This window comes from Strix uralensis, chromosome 7 (genome assembly GCF_047716275.1).
Source record: "Strix uralensis isolate ZFMK-TIS-50842 chromosome 7, bStrUra1, whole genome shotgun sequence".
Lineage (NCBI taxonomy): Eukaryota > Metazoa > Chordata > Aves > Strigiformes > Strigidae > Strix > Strix uralensis.
Window position 1 is genome coordinate 23,219,546 of NC_133978.1, and position 15,601 is coordinate 23,235,146.

The 15,601-nt window shown below is 40.2% G+C and overlaps 1 protein-coding gene across 3 annotated transcripts; it reads right to left on the bottom strand.

Moving 5' to 3' along the window:
- Positions 1–261: 261 nt before the first annotated feature.
- ANKRD22 (ankyrin repeat domain 22) lies at positions 262–10,537 on the bottom strand. 3 transcript variants are annotated; one of them, XM_074874881.1, is made up of 6 exons: positions 10,321–10,537; positions 4,140–4,331; positions 3,517–3,624; positions 3,118–3,195; positions 2,153–2,251; positions 262–1,378 (listed from the first exon to the last, which is right to left on the bottom strand). In XM_074874881.1, the coding sequence occupies exons 1-6, from the start codon at positions 10,339–10,341 to the stop codon at positions 1,301–1,303; spliced, it is 576 nt and encodes a 191-aa protein (XP_074730982.1). In that variant the 5' UTR covers positions 10,342–10,537; the 3' UTR covers positions 262–1,300. The 3 variants fall into 3 exon arrangements, with proteins under 3 accessions (XP_074730982.1, XP_074730981.1, XP_074730984.1); XM_074874880.1 differs by lacking the exon at positions 10,321–10,537 and having other exon boundaries at positions 4,140–6,219; XM_074874883.1 differs by lacking the exons at positions 3,118–3,195; positions 10,321–10,537 and having other exon boundaries at positions 4,140–6,222.
- Between the last annotated feature and the right edge of the window lie 5,064 nt (positions 10,538–15,601).

Genomic DNA, 15,601 nt, shown 5'->3' on the forward strand with positions numbered 1-15,601 from the left:
TGGGTGGGGTCTCAAGCTCATATTGCCCAACCAAGACACTTCATAGTTGTCAGCATCCAATTGAATAGTTACAATGAAAAATATATCTGTGTTCTGCAACACAGGAAAAATACACCAGCTTGTTCATGCACCTAGTCTAGCAGCCATGAGCGGTGCTGATCATGGCATATATCTTCTGAACTTATGACAGCTTACAGGAAATGGCCAAAACTGTCATCAAAATAAAGATCCATTAGACCAAGAAAGCAAGATACAGCAGCATTTGAAAGGAAATGCCCCTTTATTGCTGCATTATTAAATTACAAAGCGCCAGAGCACATTAATACATTGCTTACCACTGCAGGTTTTCTTCTGCCTTCACCTATGCAAGAGAAGACTCATTAATTTATTATTATTTTGGTATATGCATCCCCTGTTGCATGCATCACTCTGAAAAGCATGTCTCTTGTCCAGTCCTGTGGGAAAGATACCTCCGGTTCCCATCAACAGCATTTCATGCATTGATTTTTTTTCTTTAGTATTGGAAACTCTTTATATTGGAAAGATAGTTGAGAGACTTGTTTCTCTACTGCACCAAACATGTTTTCATTATTATCTCTTAATGCGTTAAGCAACCTGGGAATTTGCTTTGTGGTCTCCAGCAACTCATTGAATCTCTTTTTGCTGTTTCTTATATGAAAAGATAGAGAACATAATCCTTCCCTGGTAGCAACATAGTGATAATTAAGGTGTGTGAAACTTGTAGTAGGGATGAAAGGAGGAAGTGCTAAGCTGAGAGATCTATTTTCCCAGTCACTCCCATTTTAGGAAGAGAAATACTAAGAGGAAGGGTACCAGACTTTGTACAAATTGCTGTGGGATGTTGTTCAGTTGTCAAGTGTATCCCCTATGGAACAAGTAACACACATTCTAAAGGTTTTTTTTTTTTTTTTTTTGCATTGGCTGCCAACCGTCTTGCATAATGTTTAGGCTTCCAGAAGTATTACAGCTAGCTTTCAAAATCCACAGTCTACAGAAGTTAAGTATAAAACTGGGGAAGCAGATGGGAAGGGCAATATTTTGAACACTATTGTAATCATTCATGCTTTAGCAAAATCAAATGAACTCCTTTCAGTCCATGTGGCCTTGGGAGTACTGAGAAGTCTCACACAAAATAGTCAAAGTCTGCAGCAAAGAATGGGTGGATTTGGACCAAGTCTTTATCAAGTAATAGCCCTCAACCTTCTGCAGGACGCTGGCTGCTATGCAAGATGGATTATTGGATGAGGTAATTTTCTGCATGTTCAAAAGTCCTTGATGACTAGGAAGTTTTCATTAGCATGCTTTCAATGTTGTGGAACTGCAATCTTCTTGCTATATCTAGGGGAGTCTCCCCATTCTGAAAGAAACAGATGAAACATATTGCAATATGATAGATACAGGTCAAGTACAAAGAGCTTTCCCGAATTTGCCACCTAGATGCAGTGCTCTCCTGCACAAGTTTCACTGTCTCATCCTTGCTCTAAACCAAAAGCTTCAGAATGTGCTGGGTCTAATACTAATCTCACTGAAGCCAGGGGCAGAGTCCTCCCCTCCAGTAGTGACAGCCATTCCACTGTTTCCTGCAGCTAATGTCCAAAGTCAGTGCAGAGCTAAGCTAAGCTGATTTCAAGAGCAATATGGACAATACATTGATCACCTCAACTCAGTAATGCAGATACTCCCAGGTCAATATTTATCTGGGCAACATTTGAGCTTTTCCGATGACAGAAGCAGCTTGACTTAGCCCCTCTCAGAAAAACAGTGTCCAGTGGCACAAAAAGCACCTAGAAAAGCTCTTACCACTCTCCTGCAGCCTGCATCTTAGGAAAAACTGTATAGCAGCTCTGAGTTAAGAAGAGGTACCGTAAAAATAGCAAAGAGATCTGCCAATCCAGTGGACATGCAGGCAGTGTTCACTGGTAGAAATTTAGCAGCAAAGGATTTGGACTTTAAAATTCCTTTTGTCAACAAAGGCAATGGAGCAAACATTGCTTTATACCCTACAGCAAACAAGTCTGCTGCCAGAAAGCTGTGCACCCTTTTTTTAAAATGCCTTGCACCAGCTAAGGCCTACAACATACTGGTTCACCACCACGATAAGGAAATACAGTCATGAACTTCACCTTCTTACCTGATTCTTTACAGAAGTGTCTGCGTGAGCATCAAGCAGTAAAGGAATGACTGCCTGGTTTTTCATTTCACAAGCATAATGAAGGGCTGTGCTACCAGACTGAAGGGAAACAGAAGCAGATGAATTTTAGTTCTGTTACTTCTTCAGTAGACCTTAGGCAACTGTAACTACCTGTAGCCTTATTAGTTTGCCTGTAACAGCTGGATGCAAAAGACACATACCATTTCCTGTGACAATACACTACACAACAAAACAAGTAAATTCTCATAAGAGCAACAAGAACAAAAAAATCATTTCTTCCCTGGGATGCAGCTGCTAGAACAGGTCTGATACCTTCAGCAGGAAGCCAATAGTTCTTTACTGATTTCAGAGGATTCCACGATCTTGATTTCATCAACTATGTCTTAAGCAATACTGTTTGCTCACACTTCAGTGTTTTAGAATTTGGTTGCTAATAAAATTGGGAGTACTCCTTCTCTGTCTTAGAGTAGAGGAGCTCTTTACCACACCGAAGTAGGCTAGTGGATAGAGAACTCTACATATGGCAGGTCAGCACACTCTGAAGACCAAGAGAAGACACAGGGTCTAGCACTGTGGCACAACCTTTGCCCATAAATCTGTTCCAGTCCAAGAACTCATAAATGGTGATAAAGTCAGACCCTTATTTCACTAGAATCTTTATAGGATCAGGTATTCAATACGTAAGTATCTCAACACTTACCTGGATTCTCTTAAGAGGGCATTGGTCAGAAAGGGAGAATTAGTTGATCAGTGGAGAATTATTTTTTACAAACCTATTGCCTAAGTGTCAAGGGGAAACATTGAATCCTCCTGGTACATCACAGTCAGTTCAGTCCCTGATCCTACTCTGAAAGCAGGACTATGTTGCTAGAAGATTCTGAAGTCTGGTTTTAGTATTGTTGTATGCATACAAGCCACATTTGCATTTGTATAAACCCACTTACAAAGTCTGTAGCATTAACATCGGCTCCAGCTCTAAGCAACATCTTGACCAGGTTTTCATTCTGTTTAGTCTTTGAGATCTGTTTGGTGCAAGGGAAAGAGTAACACACTGAGGCAGTTCATCTGCATATAGTACTAAGTAGATTTTGACTAAATACTGTGTTTTTTTCAAAAAGAAGAGTGTCTGGCTTCTGCAAATGCCAGACTGATGTAGTGATACAATTCTGTTCCTTCACCAGCTATATTCACAGCAAAATCCCTGCTTCTTTTGTTGCTTTCCATCAGTCCTTGCTTTAAAAAAGCAGTCCATATTCTCTACAGGTTCCTGGCCTGAAATACTGTCATGAGAAAGGTGGTAAGGGGAAACGTACAGGGTCTTTCCTGCTTTCATCCAGACTCACCATGAGAAGATATCCAATAAGCATAACTGGCATGAGGATTATGATGAGCACATAGTCAAGGAAGGTAAATCGTTTTCTCACAGCATAATGCAGGCAAGTGCGGTCCTTCTAAACACAAAATAACTCTGATTAGTACCAGATTCAGTGATGTGATTATATCTGTTTAATATTGAAAATAGTAGACCAGTTTATATTTCACAAGCTTTCTTTTAGGTTATCTACTAGAAATACTTCTCTAAATTTCAAGCAGAAACAGACACATGCATTTTGTTTCCCTCAAGTAGAAGCACATTTAACACATACAGGCTCATGGAAATTGGGCTACATGTGCAAGAAGAATGTGGGATCCAAAGGATTCCATGTGTATGTCTGCAAACTTGGACAAGGCTTCAGAGAGAAAGAGGGCAGTGGACATCTCATGTGGCTACTACCACTGTCCAGCATGTTAAATCAGCAGGAAGAATCCATGCAGCTACTCTTCGTATAGAATTATAATCTGGGGGTTATACTTATGCCTCAGTTGGAAAGAAACCTCAGGTTTGGCTGTGCTTGCCAGTGTCCCCATACATACACTCCAAGAATCTGTAAAAACAGTCGCTGCAAATAAGTCAGTGGTCACTTACCTTGTTTCTGAGGTTGACATCAGCATTTCTTTTTAGAAGATAGCTAACTATCCTGTTGCTTCCCTGTTTACATGCACAAATTAGGGGGGTGTCTCCACCGAAGCTGTCCTGGATGTTCAGATAGTTGCTGTTGCGCTCCAAAAGGAGCTGAACTTCATTGAAATCGTTATTATAAGCTGCCTGACAAATGGGCTGAAGAGAGAAGATAATATACATCAGCATACGTTTCACTAAGACATCCATATTTCCCATTCTGACTTACTACTTGCACATCCTGAGACACTGACAAGCACTTCTGACAGAGGTTGTAGTTCTAAGTGACTTCCAGAAGATGGTGGTAAAAGATACTTCTGCAGCTGCGACACAGCAGCCCGCAGCCTGAGAAATCGCAGCCCCTTCACAGTGGAATGAACTTTCTGTTCATTTTGGACGGTGTCTGGCATCCAAGAAATAAATCCAGTTCATTTGCAGCCATTAAAAAAAGCGACTGCCAATCTCATAGGAGTTGGTCACTGCAGCAGCAGCACTGACAAGCCCACGCCTCTCTAAGTCTACAACAGGCTTTGCCTTTGCATGAGCACTGCTGAACAAGGGGTACCACTTCTGACTCATCAGTTCCCAGAACAAAACCACACCTCAGGTGAAAGTTGAAAAACCAAACCCCAACACTGTTTCTTTTCTAGGGCTTGAAGTTAAACTTCATACCTAAAAAATACCTATGCCCACAGCTCAGATCCTGCTTGACTTTTGAGAACTGCTTGCTGCTCAAGTCTTTGCTCAGTATTTCTACACACCCTTGACCTAACCTGCAATTCTTTCCCTCTCCAGCAGCAAGAACTCAGATTAAGCAGAGCCTGAGAATGACAGGAGTACTACGAGTTTCTAATGGCCTAATGCAGGCAGAAAATAACAGCAAGAAGTTCTCCAGTCAAAAAGAGAATGTTTCTTTCTTTTTTCTGTCTTCAGTACTGAGGTTTTTATTCACCATTTTCAAAGATAGGCATTTTCTTTAAAAATTATCTGCAGTTTTTCCTTCCCATCCTCCTTTTATCACATCCTAAATACACTATATGAACAAGATCTAGCCCTGAACTCTGAGCCCTTTCCTCACCCTCCCCCCTCATTTTTCCCCCACATTAAAAAGATTCATCTTATTTACACTTTCACTTCAGACAAAATTTGATCTACAACACAAGTTTACCTCCAGCATCATTGCTGCTTATTCTTCTGGACAGCTGCATAAAAGAAGTGATTTTCCTTTTGAAAGAAAGTATTTACATGCTTACCAGACCTTGCACCACTTCTTGTTTTGCTTTTATTATATCAGACAAAACTCTACAAAGAGTACTCCAATACTGTAAATTTGCACATGTCTGTATTCTTATAAAAGTCTACATATGCCATTTGTTATTATACACTCCTCCAGAACCAGAACCTTTTTAATGATTTTGAGGAGAAAACCCTCTTTTAAATCCCTCTTGGTGTAAGTGACCTGCACACCTGTGCCATCTAAATGATCAGTTTACTCTAGAACCTCACTCTGTCATGTTGGTGTCTAGTACTGTATCTTCATGTCCAGGAGTGGAGTCTGTCTGCACCTCTAATTTCCCTACTATTCTTGCTTTTAAGTATTGCTTTGTGTATTTAAAGATGCAGGAAATCTGCTGACCTGCTCAAATCCCAGACATTTACCATACTACTTTATTCCCTTCTAGTTTGATTCTTGCTAGTTCAGCAGCTTGTGTCACCAAATGATAGGCTTTTGTGCTTTTCTTTCTGTACTGCCTCAAAGAGTTTTACTTGCTAGGCCATTAAGCCTAACACATTTTTCACTGATACTCTCATTGACCCATGGGATCTTTTTCCAAACCTTACACTACTGTTGAACCCAGTTCTAGAGCCACGAATAATGATAGAGCACTTACCACTCCCTAAGAGACATTATTTGGAATTGAAGTCATGCACGGAGACTGGCACACAAGAGACATGTTGCTCTTTTACCTCCTGAAACTGGCTGTTCTCAGAAAACAGGGCACAGAGAATGTAAGGAAGCAATTCTCATCCATTCCAACAGCTAATATATGGGTAATTGATGTACTTAAAGTATTTTTTTAAATTATTATTATTATGCCACTGCAGTGGGAGTTCTTTGTAGAATCGATTCTTTCACACATTAATATGTTCCATTCACATTAAAACAAAAAACCAAAAACTGAACCTTTTTCCTGGTTTTATGGGATTTTCTTGAGGCCCACTCTGCTGGTTTGCATTGTAGAAAATACCTCCTTTAGTCAAAGAACGGTGAGAAGTCCCATAGATCAGACTTGTATTATAACTCCCAAATTGACAAACACGACTCCATGACTGGAGAAGCAAACATAGTGGAATATTTAAGTAAGGGAACAAAGCAATCCAAACAACTATAAGCTCATTATTTGGATATCAATAACAACAGGAATTCAGAAAAAATGTGTTAGGAAAGAATAAAGATAAGAAAAATTACAAATAGGTGGCAATCAGTCACTTGTGTAAGAACGACATCAGAAACAGCAACCAGTGCCAAACGTTATAATAGCAGTCTTTCTCACAGAAAGAGGAGACAGCTGTTACAGAAGGCACTTAACTGGGATAGTGGATACAGTTCTTGTCATGTGAGTCCAAAACTGAGATCAGAATATGGCAGAAGTGTAAAACCTCTACACAACTGAGGAATATGAAGAGCCTGAAGAAAGACTGATTTGCTTAGATTGGCTAGGGAGAAAAGAGACAGGGCTGTAAATATTCCAAAATAAATTAAAGGGTAAGTATTAGAGAAGAAGAGCCAATTAATTTCAAGGAACAAGGTAAAAAAGGTGATATATCTGGCCAAAAAGTTTAGCATGAAAATTAGAAAGAGATTTCTAGTCATGTGCAGAGTAAAGTTCCAAAACAGTCTTCCAGTAGCAGCATAATAGACACAAAACTCGACTGGCTTCAGGCTGGAGCTCGGTAAGTGTGCAAGGATTTCTGTGGTAGTGAAGCCTCTGCCATAAACCCCTCTTCCATCTTTCAGTTTTTTGGCTTGTCACTCTGGCAGCTCTATATAAATTAGGTCTAATTGCGCTTAAGATTGTTTTAAACAATTCTCCAAACTTTGCTCAGAAGACAAATAGATTTTCTTACATACACACAGTTAGACACAACCTGTCTGGAATATCAGCAGTGAGGCCAATTATAGAGTTAGAACAACGTTATGTACAAGCAGTGGATTCCATCCAAAACCCAAGAAAACATATTTCCTTTATATCTACAGAAAAGCATGGAGGCTAAATGGCTGGAAACCCTCACTCAGTTTTCTACAGTGTTAGAAGACTGCCTCAGCAATGATGTAGCTTAACAACCAGTTTCTGATTCATGTTATCATTATTACATTATTGTTATCCACCCATCATACACAAGAGGGAAATAAACCTGAGATACGTACTCAGAATAACTGGGCTTCACATGCAAGACAGAAGCAGTATCAGAAGAATCCAAAGTTCACATCTCAGACTCAGGCTCAGCTGTGGAGAGGAGCAGGACTACGAGTGCAGAACTCTCATGGCAGTGTAGCACAGCCAGGAGAACCCCTGCAGCTTTCCTTGTTAGAGATGCACTGGTAACTGGAGCACAGACATAAAGTCTATGGCATCTCCTTTAGGCACATGTGAGAAACAAAGGCCAGTGCTCCCACGCAAAAAATCCTGAAGAAATCATCAATGGGAACCAAGCTCACATGTTCTGGGGGTGCTGGCAGTCCAAGACACAGAGTGACTACTCTCACCTACACCACATTATTTATAAACCCCAGTGTCCTGACCACCTCAGAGAACTCAGAACAGACCTAGCCCACCTCCACAACGTAGCAGGACAGACCTGGCACGGGCACATCAAACATTACACCCAATACAAACACAGGCTCTAGGCCTGAAGGGAGGGAGAGCAGGACCAAAACTTCCAGCTTAGGTAAAGAGGAAGCAAGCGCCTCTTTGAACTGCCTGGCAGCAAAGCCCTTCACCTCTGCTCTCACTCACTCTTTTGCAGCACCACCTAACATTGAGACAAGAGGCACACGATGAACCTGACAGTGTGATGCTGCACAAAACATATGATGGAACAGAGGGAAAACAGAGAATCACAACACCAAACTCCTTCTACCCTCACCAGTGGTGCCTTTTCCCTGCCGCAGCATCAGGACTGACTATGAACGAGAGCACATGGCTCTGCCTGACTGAAGAAAGCAAAGGGCAGACACTGGGGACTGGAAACTAGAGTTTGAAGATTAGATATGCCAATCACTGAGTAATGCTCACACAAGTCAGGTGTTCAAAGGAAAACTGAATATGCAGTTCTAAAGCAAAACCTCTATAGTTAGATTAGAATGTCTGTTTCAGCAATACTTCTTCTACAAGTCCTTCAGAAGAGGATTTCATTGTTCAGTATCTGAGGCTTTGGGAAAGGTGAGAAGTAGTCATAGGACAGGCAAGGGTTTTCATGGCTGAGATCACTCTCACATAGGACAGGCAAGGGGTGCAAGAAAAGTAAAAAAACTCACTGTCAGGAAGAAGTACAATGCCTCTATACAATTGATTTTTTTTTAAATTATTTTTAATCAATTGTGGGCCATGTGATTGAAATCCAGGCCTGGTATTTTACTCAGGTCCAGATGAACTGCTACATCTGAATTTGTCTACTTGTTTTCAGAGCTTCTTGAATCTTCTGCTTAGTTTTGCTGAGGTAGTGATAAACCACAAGCTATTTGGCAAGTTCTACCACATATGAAATAAAGGTTAAAGGCACAGCAATAAGGACAAAGCATTCAGTCAATAGAGAGAAGGCTAAGGTAAAGCCGGTCTTGCAACTTGGGAGAGCAATTTCAGATTATAACTGCTTCCTTCTTTGAGAACTCCAGGGGATTGCCTAAATTACATCAATGCTTTGCAGTTGTTTAGATAAAAAGGAGTCATTTCATAATGTCGAGACATTATGAACCAATCCATAGTCTCTTCATGTGCACTAAAATTCATCCAAAGACATGCTACGAACTAAACAGGAAAGTCTAAATCATGTTTGTGATGCTGAGTAATGCACTAGCATCCAATCCATACTCCTCAGAAAAGGCACCTTGCACTTTCTTATTTTCACTTCTCTAGATTTCTATCCTGTATAAATGAACCATGCTTTACCCAGAAAACTGTATCTCACTCAAAATTTTTAAAGGAAGAGAACTAATGTATATGAAAATATTAACTAATAAGCATGGAAGATATGGACAGCATTTGAATCTTATCTAAACACTACTTTAATTAAGCTAGATGACACTAGTTTCTTGTACAATACTACCTCAGACTAGTAGATCTGGAGAGAGGCAACAAATCCTTTCACAATAAGGTACGGTCTACCCAGCCCATCACTTTATGAATGCACAGATTCAAGCTCCCTATAATACTGAAAGAGGAGAAGATACCTGATTTCATTGAATAGCCTTTTAAAAAATAAAACAGCGGCTTTCAGCATAGAAATGTAAGCTTTGAAAGAAACAGCTCTGTAATGCTATCTCCAGGAAAAGAAGCAGCCATGCAAGCCACTATATTCATAGTCAAAAAGGACCAAAATCCTCATTTGTTCCCAAGTGTACAAACAGAAAGTTTATAAAATAATGAATATGTTTAGGTAGCAGGTATGCTAAAATCCAGAGTTATGCTAAATGGACCGTGGTCTGGGGACAAAACCATAAAGATAACGGCTAAAAAAAAATCACATTCCTAAAACAATCATGGGGTAGGGGGGGAATGTTTCCTTAGGCATCAGCTTTATTATCTACATTCAACATAAACCAACAAGTTATTTGCATTTTGAAAAGTTGTTTGTTATTTGCACCATGCTCAGAATCATTCTGATCTCAACACAGCACAACAAAAAATGTTGAACACATACTTTCTCTCTGAAGTCACAATAATTACACTGGTTATTGCATTTTCTTTACTCCTACAAACAGTACTTCTGTCAATTTGTAATAGTTGACGTACAGCATTTCCAAAGGAAAAGAACTTCCAGATCTGTATAAGCCTGTGTACAGGGGGCTGTGAAGGGAACAAACCAAACCCAGTGAATATCCATATCTTCAATAGCTTTGGTTACTGTGCAAAAAATGGTCACATACCTCTGAATAGAGTATCCCCATGCCTATTCTTCGCTGCTTGAGTTCGTTCTTGTTCACCAGCCCAACAAATTAACCTCACTCGAAATGCTCTTGAGCTTGTTTGAATCTGGTTAATATTTAACTTAAAACTATCACTCTTTCTTAAGCTACACTTCCTTTAAGTGCTTTCTACTTGGTAGCATGAAACAATTGTCTTCAGAAACGAAACCCAAGGAGGTAAATGTGAGAACAGCAGCTTATGGGAGACTGACAGAACAAGTTACAACACAGAAGCATTTTCCTTTGTCATTTTTGCAATAACAGCCTCCAGTTGCCTAAAAAGGAAAGTAACAAAACAGGCTGAGGAGGGGAGGAGAGAGAGAGAGAGAAAGAAAGTTTCACAAGTGAAGAAAGGGAGGGGGGAAAAAAAAAAAAAAAAGCATGAAACCTAAAGCTTAAAACAAGTAACTATGAATGCTAGCTAATTTGCCACCCAAGCTACTTCTGACTAAAACATATTCCATCCCCTCTTCAAGAACACCTCCAGACTCCTACTGGGAAAAGGGAAGCAACTAGATCCCACACCTTTAACAAGAGTTCCCTGTATAATTACCTTCACTTATTAAATAGGCCACATGCTTTCATCACCTTTTGCTCAGTCTTCTCTTCCTAGCCCAGCCCAAACAATGAATATGATTCATGATTAACCTGCTAATTTTATGCTAATTGCATTAGAGCTTTCTTGGGAAGAGAATTACTGTTGATGTTTCCACCCTCTTTGTGTGTTCGTGGCTCTGAGGATGCTGATAGTATTTCTGTACTACACTCAGACAGTCTCTCCATGTAAGGCATGCGTATTTCAAGTGTCTGCAGATCCCCAAAATATCTTTTCCCTTTATAGTTTAAATTCACATTTCCTGTATTTCAAGCATATTTTAAAACAAGTTTTAAATTATATGCATGTAACCGTCTCTCTTAAATCCAAGCCCTCTACCTTACACTTGAGAACTTTTATTTCCATATAATTTGCATATTTATTCTCCAGCGAGGTGAAGGACCATGTAAAATTACTTATACTGTCTCTATCCTTCTCTGGTTAAAGTAGTATAGCACCACTGACTGTAGTGTTAGTTTGCTGGCACCAGCTCTAACCCTTTCAATGGCTGTTTACCTGAAGAAAATTAGGTTGGCTTGTAACAGAAACGTACACTACACGTACCAGTATTGGTGGATATTGGATTCTCCCAACAGACAGATCTTTCAGTATGCGGTGAATATTCCATTGGCCTAAAGACACGGGGGAGTGAGTAATACCTCAAAGGTGAAAAGGTATTCCTTGCCAGTATTTCTTCACATCAAGATCCTAAGGAATGGACATCCTCCTACATTAACTGGCCAGGTTGTTGGAATTTATAAACTACAACTTGGTGAAAGAAACCTCAAATTGCTCAGCTGTTAAATATAACAACTTAGTAGTTTACTTAATCCTCTCCTAACAGAAATATATAAATGCATGGTAACATGGAAAAGTATTTAAAAAAAACCCAAAACCCTCCTCCACAAAGCACAACAATAGCTTCAGGCAACACCTTTCCCAAGACAGTGTAAATTACCATTTAATCCAGCATCACATCTCAGGCCCTCTTGAAAATCACTTAAGTGACTACTTTGGTCAGAGATTCAGCTGGAGAATAGATAAGCAGCCCAACCACGATGAGGTATGAGACTCATGCAAATTTATATAGTCACAGGTTCATTTCTGCTTCACATATTGCTTTAGTGTTCTTTATCATGCTTATAAATGAGGATTTGAATCCTGAAAATATTAATCTTTTTTGTTGAATAAGTCTTTTTTTCTCCAAAAGGTGTCAAGTCACAATGCATGGGCAAACCATCACCTACTCAGTCTGTGTAGGAAATGCGATTCTTACTTCCTGAAAGAATTTAACAACACTTCAAAAGTTTCATGTGAGCCAGAAGTGAAGTAAGAGTTTGTCAGAAAGGCCTTCACAAGAGAAAGAATAAGGGCAACTCATTTTTTTAAACTAGATGTCAATTAAACTTCTGAACAGCACATTCAATAAAAGACATGGAATATCATTTGCCTCTTTCATTTCCAAGCACTATAGATGATACTTCTCTAAATGGCATGAGTTACACTACTCTCAGGAAAGAAATCTGTGGCCTGCTGGAGTTGTGTGTGCAGAACAGTCCTCAGAAATGTGTATTTCCAAGAAATGCAGTCCTGGAATGCCCAGTGTCTGCACAAGAGGAACACCCACCCCTTACACTTCCCCTTGGAAGACTGTTAGCTACTCAGACAACATCCTTGTAGCACTACAAGGGTCCCTCACACCTCTGCTTCAGGACAGAATTAACTCATCAACCCCAATGAGCACAAAGAAACCCCTCCATAGCATGGATGGAGCCTGTATTTTATAACATTTCAAGTCAAACTCAGTGAACCCCTGGTGTCACATGAAAAACGCAGGACTCCTTGCCTCCTGATGCTCATGTGGTCACTACTGGGTTACTTCTGTTACAGCCCATCCTGTGGCTAAGCTCCAGCAGCTCATCATTCATACACACTGATCCTGGCCTGCCTAAAATGCTGTTCCCCATAACCAGTTCCCAGGCAGTACTGCACAATGTGGAACACAACAGTCCTGTAAAAGTTAGTGAGGATGTACATCTGCACAAATCTGCTGACACATGTATGCATTTTCATGATCAGTGTTATCCTATATGGTAACCCTTAATTTAAAACTGGCCAAGTAGCATAGTGACTGGGTGATGCCTCAGCGGACTGAAGCATTTGATAAATAGATGGCTTCCTTCCCACACATGCCTGCTCAAACAACAGGTAAACATCTGGCAAATGCAGGGAGAAAACTGATAAGAACCACAAAAGTACTTGGGAAGAGGATAGGGTTCCAAGACAAAAGGAAGAGCATATATAGACCATTTCCTTACACTGTTTTTGTATTTTGCAGGGTTTGCAAAGGAGAAAGGAACACACATATTCCCCTTTGTCTTCCCCCCCCCCCCCCCCCCCCCGCAAATCATCAGAGATGTGTTTAGAGGCACAGAATACCTTGGGGGGTACCTAAGAGAGAGTTAGCAGACACTGGGGGTTAAGACATACTTGGGCACTTCATGCTATGTACGTCTGTAGGCCAGACCACCTGGGCATCAAAGTTTTGCTCCAGCATTTTCAAAACAGAATACTTACTATCTCAGCTGGCATGGTTCTCTAAGTAAGGACAGCACATGCTGGGAAGTTTCTGTATACCTTTTAGATTTTGTGTTTCCTATGCTCTTTTTATATGCATTACTTTCATTGTCTCTTCCCTATTCAGGTGGGTTTACCTATCTTTTGCTCTTCACTCGATTCCTACCAACAATATCAGAAACAATATCATACATTCTGTATGCTGGCATGAGGTGAAACTAGGTAAAATGCTGCAGATCATTCCAAGCTGACAATTCTATAAAACAAAAAAATGTAGTATGATGTTAGCTGGGAATACAGCAGAGAAAATTCTTCTGTACTTCTCACTAAGCAGGAGCATCAGACTTGCTGAGCTGTAATGTTTTTCACTGAGGAATCACTTTTTTGTCTTTTCCACAGACTGCACTCTACTTTATAAAGTAGAATAGTTTCTGTGGTGACTCTCAGGTTCTGTTTACTAACAAAGACTTACTTCACTCCATTTGCTCACACAAGACAACAGATGATTAGCACCCACATTGCAGAGAATTTGCTGCACCAGGGCACCAGGCCAGTTTCAGTGAGGACTGAGCCCCTGGGCTGACTACAATTAATTCAGCAGTTAGACAGAGGTCTCTAAACATACTGTGTTTTCACAGAGTTCATGGAAATGGCTTGGAAGAGGCAAGAAATCTTGTTAGCATCCTCTCCAAGTCAAAGTTTACACAATGTTTTCAACCTTAATTCAACACCTGAGAATCCCTACAGAAGCAGGCTAATTCAGAGAAAACTGGTCTTTGCTGTTATGGTGTTCACTAAACAACAGATTTAGGAATACGTGTGTGATGCTAAATACACATCTTTCAAATCAGTTGTATTTTTATTCCAAGATTACCTAACAAAGAAGAACTGCTCACCGAGCAATCTGTAAACAGCAGTTCAGAAAATAAGTGACAGGTGTGGAACCAGTGATCATGTTAGCTTCTGTACAAACCACAGCTGCAGAGACCACGTTCATAGGTAAAAAGGGTTGAGAAAAGCTGGACCCTTCCTCCTCTTCATCCCAAAATAATGTGGTCACAGCACTCCCCAAGACAGACAGCAGTACAGATCAAGATCTGTCACAGTCTCAGGGGACAAGAATCCCCCAGGTCCCTACTAAATATCCTAACCACAAGTTAGACGCCTCTTTACCTCTCCTGTTCCATGGTGCAATTTAGTCTTTCAGAATGTCATGCAATGGTGCTGTTTATCATAAAATAACTCCACTCCTTAAATACTGCCAAATCAGCACTCCTATACACGCAGACATCACACAGCACTCTACTGCTGCTCCTTTTATCGGCGCAGGTTTCTCCCAGTGAATCAGTCTGCTAGCGGAGACAGACCAGGAACTGCAGCAGAAGACACAAGCAAGGCAGTCAAAGCAGAGGTAAGTTGCTTGTACATATGTGTTCATGGTCTCTTTCTCCAGTGCCCATCTTCATAAAGATGTGCAGTTTTGCTTTTGTGCAGTTGCTTGTCAGAGTAGACAGCCTGCATCCTTTCTGATCTGCAAGTCTGATGCTATGCATCAAAGTGCATGTTTGCTAAAGTTGAGGAGAGGGAGAAGTCTCTGACCTGTACAAATGCAAAAATAGAGTAACTGATGGTTTCATTTTGTTCTACTTCTGGGGTTTTTATCTAAGGATGTCACTGTGGATGCATGAAAATCTTGGTATTGAAAGTGTGTGCATAAACTGGACATTTTGCTCTCATAGTTCCAAATGCATTTAATCTTTCATTGTAAGTTAACCAGGAGATTCTGACAACTGCTAGCCCTATTAACTACCCTGGCGCCTTTCTGTCCTATTCACAGTGTATGTGAAAAAAATATTATGACTCTTGAGAGAGTACACTGACGAATTTCTAGAAGGTTTAAAGCTTATTTTCATTAAATATCAAATGTCTCCAGAAATGGCCTTCTGAATGTATCTTTCAGGTCCCTTTCTCTACCTTTTTTTTTTTTTTCATTAAATATGTCAGTTAATTCCAGTTTGCCATGGTAAATGCCACTCTTTGGCATTGTTTCATTACATAAAAAGGCTAGAT

Coding starts and splice junctions, on each gene's coding strand:
- ANKRD22 (XM_074874880.1), bottom strand. CDS start 4,391: ATGGGAAATATGGATGTCTTAGTGAAACGTATGCTGATGTATATTATC. Junction 3,196..3,516: donor TTATTGGATATCTTCTCATG/GTGAGTCTGGAT, acceptor TGCACCAAACAG/ATCTCAAAGACTAAACAGAA. Junction 1,379..2,152: donor ACACTTCTGTAAAGAATCAG/GTAAGAAGGTGA, acceptor TGTTTCTTTCAG/AATGGGGAGACTCCCCTAGA.